Raw genomic sequence first — 17618 nt, 5'->3', positions numbered from 1 at the left:
AATTTCTCTTTGTATTTTTATTTCTCTGTAATTTTTTATATATTTTTTTCTTCCTTTTTTTTCAATATTTTAATTATTTCATATTCAATTTTTTTGTAAACATGGTCAAGTGGAAGAAAAGGCTCCACAGCCTTAACTTCGCCATGTAAAAGAAGACGAAATAAATAAATAAATAAATTCTCGAATACTGCTCATCTGGAGCATGGCTGTCCCTTCTTATACCTCCAAGGTCGACAGTGTTCTCAGCTTTTTCCTCTCCATCGTTCGATATAGAGTGACTGCCGTGAGACACCTACCTAAGAGAGATCTGCTTGCAAATTTAAGCTTAAATACTCCAGAATCACGTAGATACGTTGCAGATATGAAATTACTACATAAGATCATAAATGGAAACCTAAGATGTAGCATCCCACTCCACGAACTCTCCCTCAGAGTGCCTAGACATAAAACACGGAGCAAGGAAACTTTCCACACAGCAACCCCCAGACTCTCATTCATACAACGTTCATTATTCCATAGGCTACCGAACCAATTCAACATCATCTCAAACCAAGTAGATATATTAAGTTCACATTCGTCTTTTATACATTCTGATAACTCGTTTGAACCAGTTTCCAAATTCAAATACTTAGGAGTAATATTAACAAATGAAAATTATATTAAAGAGGAAATAAAAAGTAGGCTTAATTCAGGAAATGCATGTTACTTCTCTCTTCATAAACTTTTGTCTTCTCGTTTAATATCTAAGAAACTAAAAGTTAAAATATACAAAACAGTAATTTTGCCTGTACCCTTACATTGAAAGAGGAACATAAATTGAGGGTATTTGGAAATAAGATCCTTAGGAAAATCTTTGGACCTAAAAGGGATGAGGAGACAGGTGAGTGGAGAAGGTTACATAATTTAGAACTACATAATTTGTATTCATGTCCAGATATTATTAGAATAATTAAATCAAGAAGACTTAGGTGGGCAGGCCATGTGGCACGAATGGGAGAGGAAAGAGGAGTTTACAGGATTCTTGTTGGGAAACCTGATGGTAAGAAACCTGTAGGAAGGGCAAGACGAAGATGGAGGGACAACGTTGAGATGGACCTAAGGGAAATCGGTAGGGATGGAAAAGAGTATATAGAACTTGCTCAAGATAGGGAAAGATGGAAGGCCTGTGTTGCTGCAGCCATGAACCTTCGGGTTTAAGAAGGCTAGAGAGTTAGTTAGAGTTCGTCTTTTATCACCAACTTAGAAAAAAATATACATAAGTAATGCATTGTGAAAATAATCTGTTTACCTTGGTACTGTTTTGGCTTGTTTATTTTATTTTATCTTTTTTTGTATGTTTTTTTTAACACTGGTGTACTGTTTTACCGTTGTTTCTTCCCGGTTAAAAATGGCTTCTGCTGTACTGGAAATTTCAATAAATAAATGCAGGCAAAGAGAGGTGAATTTTTCATGGCAGAATCTGACCACTTAATCTCCTGGGAGAGTGTCGTGACCGGGGGGCGCGCCTCTCGGTCTTTGCCAGCGGCGTCCGGAAAGAAATCGACAGAGAATTGATTGAACGGAACTGTTGACACGAGGCCTTGCCACTGCACGCGAACCACTCAGCATCGTTTCATTTCTCTGCCTGCGTTACGTCTTGTTTCCCTCACCTCGCTTCTGTGCATTATGTCCGTGTTAATAGATCGATCAGGGCTACTTCCCGAACAAGCACTATTGAATCCAACCATCTTCCTCCGGAGGGTACATCATAGGAAACAAATTATAATACTAATATTTTAGATTTACCCCTTATCTCTGACATGTAATTAAATGAAGTGTGTATTTCGCTAAAACTGCACAAACACGTTACCACTGTTCCACGGAAAATTGTTGATTAAGAACCGTTGAAGTAGGTGCAAGTAGTTGCAATTCGTTACAACAATAGAAGCTCACATTACACGACACCAGCCCAGACTGTAAACAGTATCCTGTTATGTACAGGCTTGGCAACTTTTTTTGTAATCACCCCCACGTAATATGACTCGAATAGCTAGGGAAGTTCCTTTGTCACAACTCTCTCCCCCTCCAGTTTCCAACTAAATCTCTTTTACAGAGCGAGCCACGAGCGTGAGAAGGTACAGTGCGTTCAGTTTGGCTCGGGGCCGAGATAGCGCGTGACTGCAAACGGCAAGGCATGGCACAAATGCCGGCATTTTCGATCCATAACGTCCCGCTTATTTTTACACATATAAGTATCTTTAGCGTGCAGACAATTATATGTATATTGCGTAACGAGTACTAATCTGTGCTATAAGAGTTGTTCAAAGTGGTGGACAACTACATTCCCGCCATTTTTAATGAAATTTTGATTGACATGCAAAAGTTCCTCCTCCGTAATTCTTGCAAGTTCTGTTCCTTTTAATATCAGAACAAGTTGCCTGACTGTTCTCTACCTGGAGCTGGAATGCCAGGAAAGTTCTGTGAAATTGCCTACAAACGTCTCGACATGATTTGGTTTTCAAAAGAGTGCCATACGTAACAATTCTTTGTTCTAAGTTGAACTTTTCGGCTGGCATTTGAATGGTCTCACAATCTTATTAAACACACACTGGAATTACACAGAGAAAACTAACACACAAAAGCGGGCGCACACACACGCATTGAAATGAGGGAGAATTTACACTGCACGCTAAAACGAACAGAACTGAAGTGATAAGCAGACCTCGGATTTTAGGTTTTAAACCTATTTTTTTCTTTACAGGTATGTAAGAGATAATAAGTTATGTCAGCGTTTCATTAAGAAACGCAACAACTGATGAAGTTTTATAGTGCCTAAAAGAACGACAAATTTTGCTTGTTAGAACCTATTTTAGGTTTATGCATCTAAATCAAGCCTTTTTAGGCAAAAAAAAATCAATGATGAATGTGTTTGAAATGTACTCTGTCGATTTCCCTTCATCCAAGCCCATGGTGATTTTTCAAAACTCTAAACAAAGCAAAATGTCAGGTGCCACCAGTGGCGGCGATTGGGTTCCAAAACTTGGGGAGGGGGGGTGCAAGATGTCAAAACTGGGGGAAAGACAGTTTATTTCCCTATGTAGGTAAGTTTTAGCATAGTACGGGATCAAAAGTGGGTGGGGGGCAACTGTCCCCCCCCCCTAATCGCCGCCACTGGGTGCCACTGTTACTTGTGAAATCCAAAGTGGTGTGACCTGTGTGGTCTTGCTTATTTTCGCGTCACTTCGGTGCTTTGTGGCATTCACGCCTTGCAAACTTGAACATTTCAGCATATAAGATGATCCTCACAGACAAAATTGCGGAGTTTGACTCTGGATAACATGAAAACCATTGTTGCCTAATATACGGCGAAGAGTGGATTTTAATAGCAAATTTCCAATGGTAAGTTCTGCCATCTCCGTAGGGTTAGGCAACACACATAACGTTATGCAAGATAGTGCGTATTTCAGGATATAGGTGTCCCAATTTCATTGCCGGTGACTATACCCAATCAGCATTTTTCAGGAATTTTGAACTATTTTAAATTATTTGAACCTACTTCAAGATTTTTCGAGAAGATTTTTAGGACCTATTTTAAGATTTTCAGGACCTATTTTAGGATTTTTAGAGCCTATTTTAGGAACCTAAAAGCATACTTTTGGGTTGCTGGCATGCGAGCCAATCAAAATCTTCCCAGTGCTTCACCCAAGCCCTGGTTACCTAGCAACAGAAAACGTTTATCTCGGGGTTGCCGCTTATCGGGCGATTCTTCCTGCGATCAGTTTTCATGTTGTTGGGAGAGGACGTGTTGTTTGTTTGTTGCGTTGCTGTGATATTTTAACCGGTCCGTTGTTTAGTGTTTATTGAATTTAGGGTATTCTTTGTTGTATATAGCGTGTTGTTTTAGTTGTTATTTTTTGTATATAATTTTCTGTGTTCTTGAGTGTGTCGTGAGCTTGTGTGAAGAATGTCAAGCACAGGAGGCAATACTCGAGATGACAATGTACCAAAGAGGCCATGCACTAAAAGAAAAAGGAATTCCTCTCAAAGGACAAACGCGGGAGATGGTTTGTTCTGAGCGCAAATAATTTGAGCAAGAGAAAAACAATGGGGCTCCAATCATTTCTGTAAATAAAGTTCTGCACAGGACTGCTGCTGCTGTCGGCGTGTCTAAGAACACTATTGTTACCATAGGGAAAGAAAAATATAATATGGTAGAAATAAATAAATAAATAAATGCGAGGCTTCAAAATTGGAAACCCCAGGAAAGAAGAGGAATATCAATAAACGCGTGACAAATTTAGATACCTTTCAGCAAGATGCTATTCGTCGCCATATTTACTCTTATTATAGGAGGAAAGAATATCCCACTGCTGGGAAACTGCGAGTTTCGTTGAAATATTCGGCAGTTTTTCAAGGTGGGGAAACATCTTTAAGGACAGTCAAAATATCTGGGATTCCCATACAAAAAAAAAATAATAATGGACGCAAAATAAAGTATGTAGGCATATGGGGATGTGGAGGTAAAGCTCCACACATTCTCGACCTCGACCTAGGCCATATTATGGAGGTGATGTGGTTCACCAACCGCCTTTACCGCAGGTTTGCCCCAGGTACTCACTTGGGCTGAGTCGACCCCGGAGCCGCTCAAGTTCCACAAACCACCGCGGGTCTCACACGTGAAAGTCAGACGCCCCACCAACTCAGTTGCGGTATAATTGAAAGACGGACAGACTTTAACGGGGACTTCGGAAAGAAATGATTATCGAAAGTGTATATACAGAATGGATTGAAAAGGTAACCTGTAAACAGTGCTCGTTTCGTTAATTCGTTCATGTTTTAAGGGAGATGGAAATGAAGAGAGAAAACAATAACACATTCATCATTGGTATTCCGTTTTCCTCGATAAACAATAACACATTTCATCATTGTTCCTTTTCATAACACGTTTTCCTCGACACAGCGTCAGACGGCTGCACTGCGTACCGTACCGAATCGCATGATATGGCAACACCGTGACGCATGTTCCTTCAGCTCTCAATACCAAACTAATTTTGCGGCAGGTATAGAAGCTAAAAGTCCGAGGTCTACTGATAAGCAACAACGCCTGCAACGTGAGCTTCAGACATTCTTTCGCTTTGTGCGCTCTTCCTGCTAATAAACAATCAAATTTTTAATGTCAGTACGATGGCGTTTTCTTTCACAGAACTGCGCCGAAAACTTGAGTGTTCTTAACCCGTATGGGTAAAAATTACCCAATCGATTTTTAAATATAATTTTTTGATCACTTCCGATTATTGTCTAAGGCCACCCTCAGTAACTTTCCAATGAACCATTCCGACTGTCGGGACCTTCGTCAGTTCCGCTTGCAGGGCCGTAAAAACACTCCCTGGGTAAATTTCACCCAGCGCACGCTCATGCGTTTCAGTTTGGTATTTCAACATATTTTTTTCTCTCGTTTGTATCAATTGTAGAATTCAATTCAAATGTACAAAATTAATAAAAATATATTAATTAATGAAGGTATTACTAATTACATGCTTCAAAACAATTAAAATTCGGACTTAAGAAGTAATTTTTCATCTGGATATTTTTTACCCAGCGTGCGTACTTACGTTATGGCAGGAAACGCTCTTCTTGCCGTCTTTTCTTTCTCATTTCTTCTCAATTTTATCTTTGCGTAATGAAATAAAAATGTTCAAACTTAATAAAATTAGGTTAATGATTCAATATATTATTATTTACATGCTTTTAAACAATTAAAATTCGGACTTAAGAAGCAATTTTCTTCTTGGAATTTTTTTTGTCCAGTTCGCGTTCTACCGGGTTAATTCACCGGGAATTATACGTGAATTATTGGCTCCGGAAATTATACGTGAATTCTTCGTGAATTTTTCTCCGTAGACATGAAACATTGCAACTTTCTAAAATCCAAATCCCATTGAATTTATACATGCTTAATAATGCCCTGAGGCACGTTTTTCACAGTTTAGATTTTATTTTTCTCCAGGAAGGAAAATAAAACAGAATTATCTCAATTTGTTTACTTTGTTAGAGTCCTTTACAAAATAATCTATCTGACAAATGAAAAATTATAGCAGGATAAGAAATCTTGAAGCTGATTTGGTAAATTTGAGTTTGAAATTCTTAAAGTAGTTTCAATTTTTCGTCGATTAATATATCCTGTAACATTTGTGACTTCTGTTTGTTGATATATTTTGAGTCCCAGTATGTGGAATGGTAAATATAAATTCCGCACCTTAAATTATATATATATACACACACACACACCCACATCACACACACCCACACACACACACACACACACACACACACACACACACACAGGGTGATTGGTAATTCGAGCTATTCATGGAAAGGGGTAATACTAGAGCACATTTGCAACAAATTTGACCCTATGCACCGGTGGTCGGAAATCAATGGGTTTCGAGTTATTGCAGTTTGTAGATTTTCGTGACATATTCCGACTTGCGACCAAAAAACTACTAATTGTGAAAAAACTACTACACACTGGACACTTAATCGACACGTTGCTAACAGCTGACGAACGAGTGACTATTGGGAAAAAAATTCATACCCAAAATTCCCATACCCACAGAAAGAAACAGTCATTGGAGCACACGTCATGAAGAAATTTGGAAATTATCGTTTAAATCGTAGAGGATTACTCAAAAAAATGGTAACACACTGAGCGTAAAAATTGCGGGAAAAAACTTCCTCGTTTCATAAGCTCTCCAAAAAGATACAAATGTTGTCAACTGGCACACGGGTTGGGGGAAAAATCTGAATAAAAAGCGGAGAAGGCGCGTTGTAGACCCCCATCATCTGACAAGAATTCTGTGGACGGACGAATCCAAATTCGACCGCGATGGTATTACGAATTTTCATAATGCGCATTTTTGGGCCCCTAAGGGTCATAACCCAAGAAAATCTAAAGAAAAAGCTCACCAGAGAAAATTCTCACTAAATGGGAATCATCCACAATCATGTTATCGGGCCATTCTTTCTGCCACAAAACCTAAACGGCATTACCTACGAAAACTTCCTAAGGGAAGAATTGACGACGCTGCTGGAGGATGTGCCGCTCGCAACGAGAAGGGCTATGATTTACCAACATGATGGCTACCCAGCCCACTATTCCGGGGTGTGCGACAATGGCTGGACGACAATTATCCCATGCGATGGATTGGTCGAGGCGGCCCGACCATCTGGCCGGCGAGGATTCCGGATTTGACGCCATGCGACATTTGGGGTCACATGAAAGAGTTAGTCTACAGTACACCAGTGGATTCCCAAGAAGAGTTGAGAGAGAGAATTGTGACAGCCGCCCAATACACAAGAGACAAGAGTGTCAACGCGAGTGACTGTGCCTGGAGTACGCCGCAGGTTGCGTGCTTGCATACGTAACCGGGGGAGGCAATTTTTAACAGGATTTGTAGTTTTTGTAACAGTTAATTCTGACAACCTGGAATCATGAGAATGGTAAATAACGTTATTATTTCACTAATTTTCGTTCCTTTATTTCTCACAACGGACAACTTGTTTTCACTTTACAAAGAGGTCTACAACGCGCCTTCTCCGCTTTTTATTCAGATTTTTCCCCCAACCCGTGTGCCAGTTGACAACGTTTGTATCTTTTTGGAGAGCTTATGAAACGTTTTTTCCGCAAATTTTACGCTCAGTGTGTTACTATTTTTTTGAACAATCCTCTTCGATTTAAACAATAATTTCCAAATTTCTTCATGACGTGTGCTCCAATGACTTTCTTTCTGTGGGTATGGGAATTTTGGGCATGAATTTTTTTCCCAATAGTCACTCGTTCGTCAGCTGTTAGCAACGTGTCGATTAAGTGTCCAGTGTGTAGTAGTTTTTTCACAATTAGTAGTTTTTTGGTCGCAAGTCGGAATATGTCACGAAAATCTACAAACTGCAATAACTCGAAACCCATAGATTTCCGACCCCCGGTGCATAGGGTCAAATTTGTTGCAAATGTGCTCTAGTATTACCCCTTTCCAGGAATAGGTCGAATTACCAATCACCCTGTATATATATATATATATATATATATACCGTGACCCTTGAATTTTTGGAAAGTTCGCCTTGAAAACCGGGAATTATACTTGAATTTTATCATGATCGTAGAGTGACCACCCTGCAAGATAACAACTTGCAAACAGAACAAATGTCGATCAAAACTTCATTAAAAATGGCGGGAATGTGAGAATGCAGTTGTCCACCACTTTGAACAACTCTTATAACACAGGTTAGTACTCGTTATGCAATTAAATATAATTGTCTGCATACTAAAGCTATGTCCATAAAACCTGGCCGTTACAGATCGAAAATGCCGGCATCTGCGCCATGCCTCTTCGTTCTGCAGTCACGCGCTATCCCGGCCCCGAGCCAAAATGTACACACTGTACTTTGTCAAGAAACTACAGTAGGACCTGCGCTATTATCGGCCTCCATAGCTAAAGATAGAGCATGAGCAAATTTGAAAGGTATTGGTAAGTTGTGCACACAACTTAATGCAGGTGCTCAATGTCCTGAACATAAGTTTATCGGTGTTGAATTGCGACACCTTATATGTATGAACTATGCTTTTCCTTCGAAACTATAAATTAATTCTTTGTTTGTTTGTGTGTGTGTGTGTGTGTGAGTGTGTGTGTGTGCGTGTGCGCGTGCGTTCGTGTGTGGAAAGAGGAGAGTTCTGCGCTAAGAAAGGCGGAATACAACCCGAAGTTAGAAGACTTACAATTACAAAAAATATTTATTTTAATTGCGTGATGTTACTTCATATAGAATTTAGTGAATACTTTTTTAAAAAAAATATCTTACTGGTAAAAGTTGGACGGTCGCTTCTTCGATACCAAATGTTCATACATTTCAATAAATAATAAATAACTGTTCTCAGGAACGTACATATATATTGAATGATGCAGAAGAGAAAATAATATCTTTAATAGCTTCATACTGTACGCATATTCCTATAGATTAAATGTTACTTCTTCCAATTTTTACTTTTTTTTAGCTCTTGCATTTTGCGTGGCATCAACCCTCCATTCTGTACGCCCACGTAACTCCTACACACGTTTTTATGAAAATCAATTGCGTTGCTAAGTCTGCTATATTTTCTCGTATTTTGTATTGTTACTTTTACGTCACTTTTCTTTACTTTTCCCTAATTGCGACGGCGAGGATGAGTGATAATTAGACGGAATTTATAAATACATCCATGATCGAGCCGGGTCTTCTATTGTTTTTACCCGTCAAGAACATATGTATGACGTAATTCTAGTCGACCAATGCCTTTTCACCAAACCTGATTGTTTTGCAGTCATGTACCCACCTTGCTCGCCTGTATAATCACTCAAGACTCGAAGTAGCATTAACATACCCCCACCCCCCCACCCCGTAGGGAGATTGCTAATTGACACTGAAGTTAATTACCTCGTAGGAAGTTGGGGGAAATTAGCAAAGGTAAGGAAAACAGGAAAGTCATTTCTCATTAGATTGTTTATGCAAGAGTTCCCCCGTCGGTTATTGCTCTGCACGGAGGATCCATTACATTGGTGATTTGATTATATCTCCCAGCACGGTATCGACTGGGGCAAGTTGTCCGTGGGAGACGCTATGAACAAGGAACGAAAAGACAATAAATACAGTACAAATTACAAACTCTAAGACTATAGTCGTTGGCACGAAATTAGGCGGCTATCAGAACATGCACTGTTGCCACATCAGTGGTTTATGTTTTGGCTGCTTGACGTCGCTTTATCCCTCTTGAGTTAGGCCCGCTGTAGACGGAAGCATTTCCTTTAACATTTTTCCTAGCATAAATGCTATGTAAATGCTTCCAAAAATCTTATAGCAGCTAGTACTTTACACGGAAGCATTTCATGCAATCTTCCGATTAGCTTTTGCGATTTCGATGTATAATATATACAGCGCGAAAGGCACACTAAGTTTAGGCTTACCATATTTTTTTGGGTCCAGCCCAGAACATATTCGCAATCAACTCGTTACTGCCGATTTTCTGTTTTATATTACAAAAATAAATTGAAATTACTTAAAAGCCTTAACTTTTTATTGTAACATGAAACTATAAATTGTACTAGAAAAAATATGAACATTATTTTCTAAAATCAATCAATTAATTTTCAAGTGTTTAATTGAATAAAACATTTTCTGATGTTTAGGAAACGAAGCCTCTCTGTTCTAGGTAGCATTATCTGTTAGTTGACTCACTTGAACTTTTCACTAGACATGACTTTTTTCAGAAATGGCTTGTTTGTTTTAATAAAATCCACAACATGAAAGTTCTGAATTAATTTTAACATTCAGCAGATGTTTAACAGTGCATACTACGTAAAAGTCTACCGTTTCCTGCATACCAAATATTCCTCATAATTGAAAATACTCTCTCAACTGGAGCAAATGTTCTAAGCAAAGACGTAGCACACTAAACCATTTTAGAAATGTTCTTGCGTGAAATACCAGTCTTTTGAAACCCCTTAAAAATTGCTCGCCGCTTCTCTTCAATAGTACCTGATACTTTTTCAGAACTTGAACCACAACCTACCTTTTGGTTTTGAATTACCTTGTTCAACAATGTACGTTCATCAAAATAGGTCATCAATATTTACGGCATCTTTTACAATTGCATTAATAACTTGTGCACTCTTTTGTAAATCAGAATAGGTATAATCGATCCTTATAATCGATCGATCCTTGCCAGTCATAAATTTTGGTCGTGAATATTCTGTACTGCTAGCTATTTTCATGTTCAGATTCTCAGAATCACGGACAGCAATAAAAAACCAGGACTGTCCGGCTTAATCCCGGACGTATGGTAAGCCTTACTAAGTTATACCATCTATGGTTAGTGCACGGCGTTTACTATTGAAACAACTAAAATATTCTTCCATACGTATACTGCATATGCTATAAAGTATGTATTTAAGCAGCGCAATTGATTTGTATGTAACACCCTTTTTACAGGAAACGTTATTCCTCCCGCTTGAGGCTTTTAAAAATGTGAAGTGATACGTTGTTTACCTCTCATTTGGCCGCTATTACATCAGCACTCGTGACCTAGAACTCGCTTCTGATTGGTTATGCTACGAAAAATGTCTACGGAAAGAGGATCGGTTCTATTCTTAAGAAATGCCATAAGATTTTTTACTTTACTAGTGGCATTTTGTTCATGGCATAATGTTAAGAAAAATGCTTTCTTCTAAAGCGGGCCTTAATAACGACGACGATGATAAGTAGGGTGCAGATTTATAGGGAGTAAGTATGTGTAAAACAGTGATGTAGACACCAAAGAAGATGTCCACGCAAGTCAAACCAACAGAAACAGTAGTAAGATTCTGCCCTTTCTCACACGTCAATCCTTTGCAGAGCGAACATTTTTAAAGCCTTTAAACAATAATCATTACAGTTATTCCGGGATATTTTAATTGCAATGACACATTCCAAAATCCCTCTGTATTGAAAGTCATAGTAGAAGGGCAGGAGGATAGAACCATGACACAGCAGAATTTGACACGTCCGGTGTTAGGTTACATCCGGTGACAGCCGTGTATGAGCGGATAGAACGCTGAGTCAGCAAAACGTTGACGTGCCTGTTGACCTTGAAGATGTCCAGCGAAGAGCCGTGTGGCGATGTGGAAGAGGGAGGGGTAATTGACCTGTGACGTTGTTTCTTGGTGTATGCTAACCTAACACGTGCGTATGTGTGTGTGTGGAGGATATGCGCGCGCATCAATTGTGTAAGATGCAAATACATGAAGGAATCTGATTTTGAGATAGCGCTGTAACCCGAAAGCTTAGCGGCTAAGGTTATTGATCTGTAAACAAGGGGTGTTGAGGGTTCGATTCCTGGTAGAGTCAATATTAATTGATTGATTGCGTTGGTGTTTTAAGTCCACTTTATGCACAGCAAGGCTAATCGGTACTGGATATACAGTTTAAAGTGGGGATCCGAACCACTATGTGCCTCCACCGGGTATCAAACCCGGGACCCGTTGATTACAAGGCGACGACGTCAGTATTGAATTGTATCGATTAGCCTCTTTGTACATAAACGCAACAAAATAACGACGAAATGCGAGTGGCTAACGTTGTCGCCTCGTAATGAAGAAGTCCCGGGTTCGATTCAGTATGTAGTGAAATGGAATCAATTGTTATTGGCCCCCATTATAGATTCCGATTAGCCTATCTGTGTATAGATAGTATTTGTATAAAAACAATATGGCGGCTGTGTTTCGCGTGCGGCGCGGCGCGGATGTTTTAACCAAGTGGTTTAGGGTTCGATTCCCAATGTTGGCAAAATTGAATATTTAATTGTATTTGTTTTAAAAGTCCCGATTAGCTCTTGTGCACAAAGATAAAATGAACTAATTGGAAATATGATGTTTATGCTGTAATCAAAAGGTCCCGGGTTCGATTCCCAATGTTGTCAAATTGCCTGATAATGATGTTCTTTTTAAAATAAAAAAGAAGTTTGTTGAGTCCCCATTGGTATTTATTTATGCAGGAACAGATATTAAAAAATCAAAACAAAATGGCTGACACTGTTGTTTTGTATTCAAGAGGTTTCGGGTTCGAGTCCCAATGTTGGCAAATTGCAGAATAACATTGATTTGATTAGAAAGTGAGTTACTATTCCCGATTAACCTTGATACACAAGTAGAAAATGGCTGACTTTGTAGTTTTGCAACCAAGGGGGTCGAGGGTTTGATTTCCACTGGGGGCTAATGTTGGCGTTTTTTTTAACGCAGTCCCGATTAACCGTAATGCATGAAGTTGTTTCGCCGGATATCGAACCTGGAACCCCTTTGATTACAATGCAAAGACTTTACCACTAATGTATAAAGAGAAAGTATATTCTGATGTTTTACCGTGTGGGTCCAGTACGGATTACCTTTAATGCATAAAGAGTAGGTAAGATAAGCAAGATGGCCGACACTATGGCTTTGTGATCAGAGGGGGGTCGCAGGCTCGACTCCCCCAATGCAGGCAACATTCTATGTTTCAGTTCCATGTAAAATTCTAAAGTTATGTTAACCTCAATGTATAAAGGGAAATTAAACAAAGAAACAAGCAAGATGGCGACATATGTGATATAGAAACTAATTCGATTTTTCTCTTAAGTTTTTTTTTATAGTGAAAAGAAAAAATAGAGAATCACTACTAGAAATAGAATGAAAATAAAGATACTTGCCTTTGCATGTCCAGCGCCGTGCAGAAAAACTCTCATGCTTTATCTCCGACAAGTCCACAATACACACCTTTTTTTCATTATATAGTTAAATATTAATGTTGTTATTAACACTGATTGTTACCAGTAAAAATATAAACCATGTGTATTTTTAAAGGGTTGATAAGTGAAAGAAAAAGAAAGCATATCGTATATTTTACCCCTGTTTATTACCAATATTTACAAATTCAAAAGAATCACACACACACATATACGTAACATGTTTATATTGTGACACCAGTTTATAAGCATGTTATTTAGCAAGTTTTTTATTTTTCAAGTTTGTTCACTCACCCCAGCTGCGAATCCACGGGGAGGCCGATATGGGTGATCGCCCCTCCCAATTGGCAGGTTTTTGGATATATTTCGTATTATGCCTAATGTTTTTGAAGGTTGAAAATGATCTTTTATCTTCATGTTCAATGTCGAGAATATTTTTCAAAGTTTGATTTAAATCAACTTTGTCCTCAGGTAGGTCAATCGCTACTGGATCTGCAGTTTAAATTTGGATCCTAACAACGGTGCAATGTGCCTCAAAATCGGATCGAGACCCCAAGAGATAATAGCTCTATCCCCCTGATTGCCCATACAAACAAGTTCAAGAAATAAATATTTACGCTTCCGAAAAATACGCATGTTCAATGTATCAGTATACGCCTAATCCAGTTGTTAGTCACACTTTCTTAATTTTACACAATATGAACCACGTATTCCAACCCAAAGGGTTAATCTCTAGATGGAAGTCAGCATGTTTCCTTTTTACAGTACAATAAACTGCTTGCATAAAACAGTGCAGTGTAGGTTAGAAAAGGTCGGTGGGTGAAGTACCCGACTGAAATTCTCGTGGACATCTGTAACTTCTGGATCCACCACTGACTCACCCACATAAGGAATTGTGTCACTGTGATAGCCATAGCCACTGTCTGCTGCAACCACTGAATTAAAATGTTTCACTATTTTTTGCACAAGCATGTTCTCACAGAAAACAAACATTTCTTTGGGAAGTCTTTTCCCGTCGATGTTTTGTATAGACAAAGGCTCAGGTTTTGTACATCCATGTAGGTGGGAAAGCACAAACTTCTCCTTATTACATGCATGGACAGGGGAAAGATCCGTGCATCCGAAACACTTTTCGCGAAGGTCGAGAATGCAAGATTCCACACACTTTTCAAAATATAATTTCAGATACGGCGACACTGTTTCACACACAACCTCCGCATGCTCGATGCACGTTAATATGTTCATAAAGTTCCGCCACGAACTTTCTGCGATGAACACTATCTCCAGGGAACCGTAAGCTGGTTTCTTCCTTATAATGATCTGACGGCGGTTGTACAGTGTGGACATCTTCGCTGGACATCTTCAAGGTCAACAGGCACGTCAACTTTCTGCTGAATCAGCGTTCTATCCGCTCATACACGGCTGTCACCGGATGTAACCTAACACCGGACGTGTCAAATTCTGCTGTGTCATGGTTCTATCCTCCTGCCCTTCTACTGTCATGTATTAAGTCCCATCCACGACACAGATGTGCCACTTCGTTTGTTGTTTCATCTATTAACATAAGTATTGTTTGTAACATAACTGTGTAGAATAACCTAGAAAGAAAGTGTGAGTCTGATTATGTTCTAACGTGTTTTCTCTCCCCTTGCAGTGAAGAAAATGTATGGAAGCTATGCCAGGCTGTGAAGAACCAGCACCCAACGGAGCTACAACAGTGTCACGTGGTGTTCGTTTCCAACGAGAAGAGGGTCGTTCCCCTGTGGAGGCAAAAGTCTGGGAAAGACGAAGAAAGGCTGGTTATTTGGGTAAGTACGTCCTCGTCCTCTCTGGTTTCAGCGTTCAAGACTTTCATTTCGCCCAAATCAAAATTCCATTCCTCTGCAACTTATTCGGATATTCCAACGCAAGGTGTAAGATGGATGGGTGATTATTTTTTATAGAGAGAGTATATGTTTTCTAAAAGAGCTTCCGCGTAGCGTGCGAGCCTTTGGTCCTTTCTTCAATCCCCGGTGGGATGACAATTGTGGGAACTGCGTGCCGTAAATTGTAAACTACTCCGGTGTCGAAAGCCAGTGTCACGCCCCCTCTTAGGGTACGTACTTTAGTTTACAATTTATACCACGGCTACATACAACTTAATCTCAGGGTTAATGGATTATTGGTTCGAGAATACGAATAAGAAAGCGTTTATTGCCAAAGGACATGTTTAAAGGCGAGTCTACCTAGTCGTATCATAAATACTGACATAAAGTTTGAGGCAGTGTGTACAACCGGTTTTCAAGGTCGCGGCCAACCTTCCTGTGCAAGAGGCTGGAGCGGGCCATTGTGAGTTGAGCTGTCATAGAGTAAGTGTGTTCGTAAAAGTGTAGCTATGGAGTGGGGCGATTACGAAAATCGTGTGGCAGTAATAGTGCTTCATAAAGTGGGTCAAACAGCCCCCATGATATTCAGAACACTTAAAAAGTTGAATATCAGCAAATCTTTCGTGTATCGGACCATCAAGCGATTCACAGAGACTGGGACAGTTGATGATAGCCCAAGGCAAGGCCGCCCACGCAGCGTACGAACCAAAAAGTCAATGCAAGCAGTGGCAGCCCGTATTCGGAGAAATTCTGTACGAAAGCAGGCAGTGCTTGCTCGTGAGCTGAACATTCCCAAAATGTCATTGTCTCGTGTGTTAAGAAGTGACTTGGGGTTGAAGGATTACCGGCGAAGTACAGGTCACTTCCTCAATGCACGTCTGAAAGAGCAGAGGGTGATAAAAGCAAAACGCCTCCTGCAGCGTTACGCCAACAATGGCCACATGAAAATTCTTTTCACAGATGAAAAGATATTCAACATTGAGGAAACTTTCAATCGCCAAAATGACCAGGTGTATGCGTCAACATCCCACGAAGCTCGGGAGAAAGCCCCGAAGACCCAGAGGGGTCATCATCCGGCCTCAGTCATGGTTTGGTGGGCGTGGCGTATGATGGCACCACCAAGCTGCATTTTTTGAAAAAGGGGTGAAAACGTCAGCCAGAGAGTACGAAAATACTGTGTTGAACTCTGTTGTGAAGCCTTTGAGTGATACTTTGTTCAGGAACCAACATTGGACCTTCCAACAGGATTCCGCACCAGCCCATAAGGCACACTCTACCCAGGAGTGGCTCAAGAGCAATGTCCCGGACTTCATTGCTCCAGCTGATTGGCCTGCTAGCAGCCCTGACCTCAACCTGTTAGACTACAAATTGTGGTCAGTGCTTGAGGGCATGGTCTGTACGAGGAGGCATGCCAATATTGACAGTCTGAAACGGTCCCTGGTGAAGGCAGTGGCGACTTTCCCTACGGAGACAGTGCGTAATGCTGTAGATGAGTGGCCGCAGAGACTTCAGGCCTGTGTGAAGGCCAAAGGCGGCCATTTTGAAAAATAATTGGTGTTATGTGTTCGTTAGACCTGTAAGTAACCTATACAATCAGGACATTAAAGTATCTTTAACACTTTCGTCATAATTCACTTTCAATGTTGTGTCAGTATTTATGATATGACTAGGTATATTCTGAATCTTAACAACGTACAGAGAAATATTTGGCAAGTTTGAATATACGTAAATTATATTCTTCTTATATATGAATGATTAAGCTTCTTCTTCTCTCGTCTTAGCGGCTTCTTCTTCTTTCATCAATTACTTCTATAGTAAATATATGTCTTGTTCTTCTTTCATCAATTTCTTCTATGATAAATAGGAAAGGCTTCTTCTTCTTTCACCAATTTCTTCTATAATAAGATAGGAAAAGCTTCTTGTTTTTTCTTCTTACGACATCATATGGTGAATATGAAAGGCTTCTTTTTCTTTAATCAATTTCTTCTATGTACAAATGGTTATCCCCCTTTAATTCATCGCCATTCTTATTTCCTCTATTCATATCAATTCTTATTTCTTCTTACTCAGCAATTCTTATTTTCTTCTATATTCCGCCGAGATATTTATATTTCTTATATTTTCGATAAATTATTGTATTTAGTCCTTCCACTGCAAATTCTTATTTCTTCTATTCTTCTTTGGCAGCAGAAAGTCTTATTTCTCTTATTTATCGCAAATATTTTCTTTACCATATCTCTTCTCAATAATATAGAAAATCATTATACTGCATTCCTTGTCGAGAATTGAACCAAAGCTATAGATGATTTTTAGGGGCGTCTAGTCTGACAGTAGCGCCTCCTCCTAAAAACAACACCGGGGATTTAACCCAGGATCGCTAATAGCCAGCGCTGCCTATGGCCCAGTGCGACTAATAAATAGCGCAGCCGTAAAGTGCTTCGGGGCGTCTAATTTGACAATAGCGCCACCGGGGACAAACAACCAAAAACCTG

The 17618-nt window shown here is 39.7% G+C and overlaps 1 protein-coding gene across 1 annotated transcript in view; it reads left to right on the top strand.

The window, feature by feature from the left end:
* Positions 1-17618, top strand: part of LOC146004117 (uncharacterized) — a 127309-nt gene that overhangs the window by 55507 nt on the left and 54184 nt on the right. Inside the window, exon 7 of the mRNA XM_083142781.1 lies at positions 14916-15069. Coding sequence (XP_082998907.1) covers positions 14916-15069 — 154 coding nt within the window. The remainder of the gene's footprint in view (positions 1-14915; positions 15070-17618) is intronic.

The sequence above is a fragment of the Lepisma saccharinum genome, chromosome 21, assembly GCF_977018435.1.
Source record: "Lepisma saccharinum chromosome 21, izLepSacc3.1, whole genome shotgun sequence".
Lineage (NCBI taxonomy): Eukaryota > Metazoa > Arthropoda > Insecta > Zygentoma > Lepismatidae > Lepisma > Lepisma saccharinum.
Note: the sequence above shows the minus strand (reverse complement) of the source record. Positions and strands in the feature narration are given on the sequence as shown.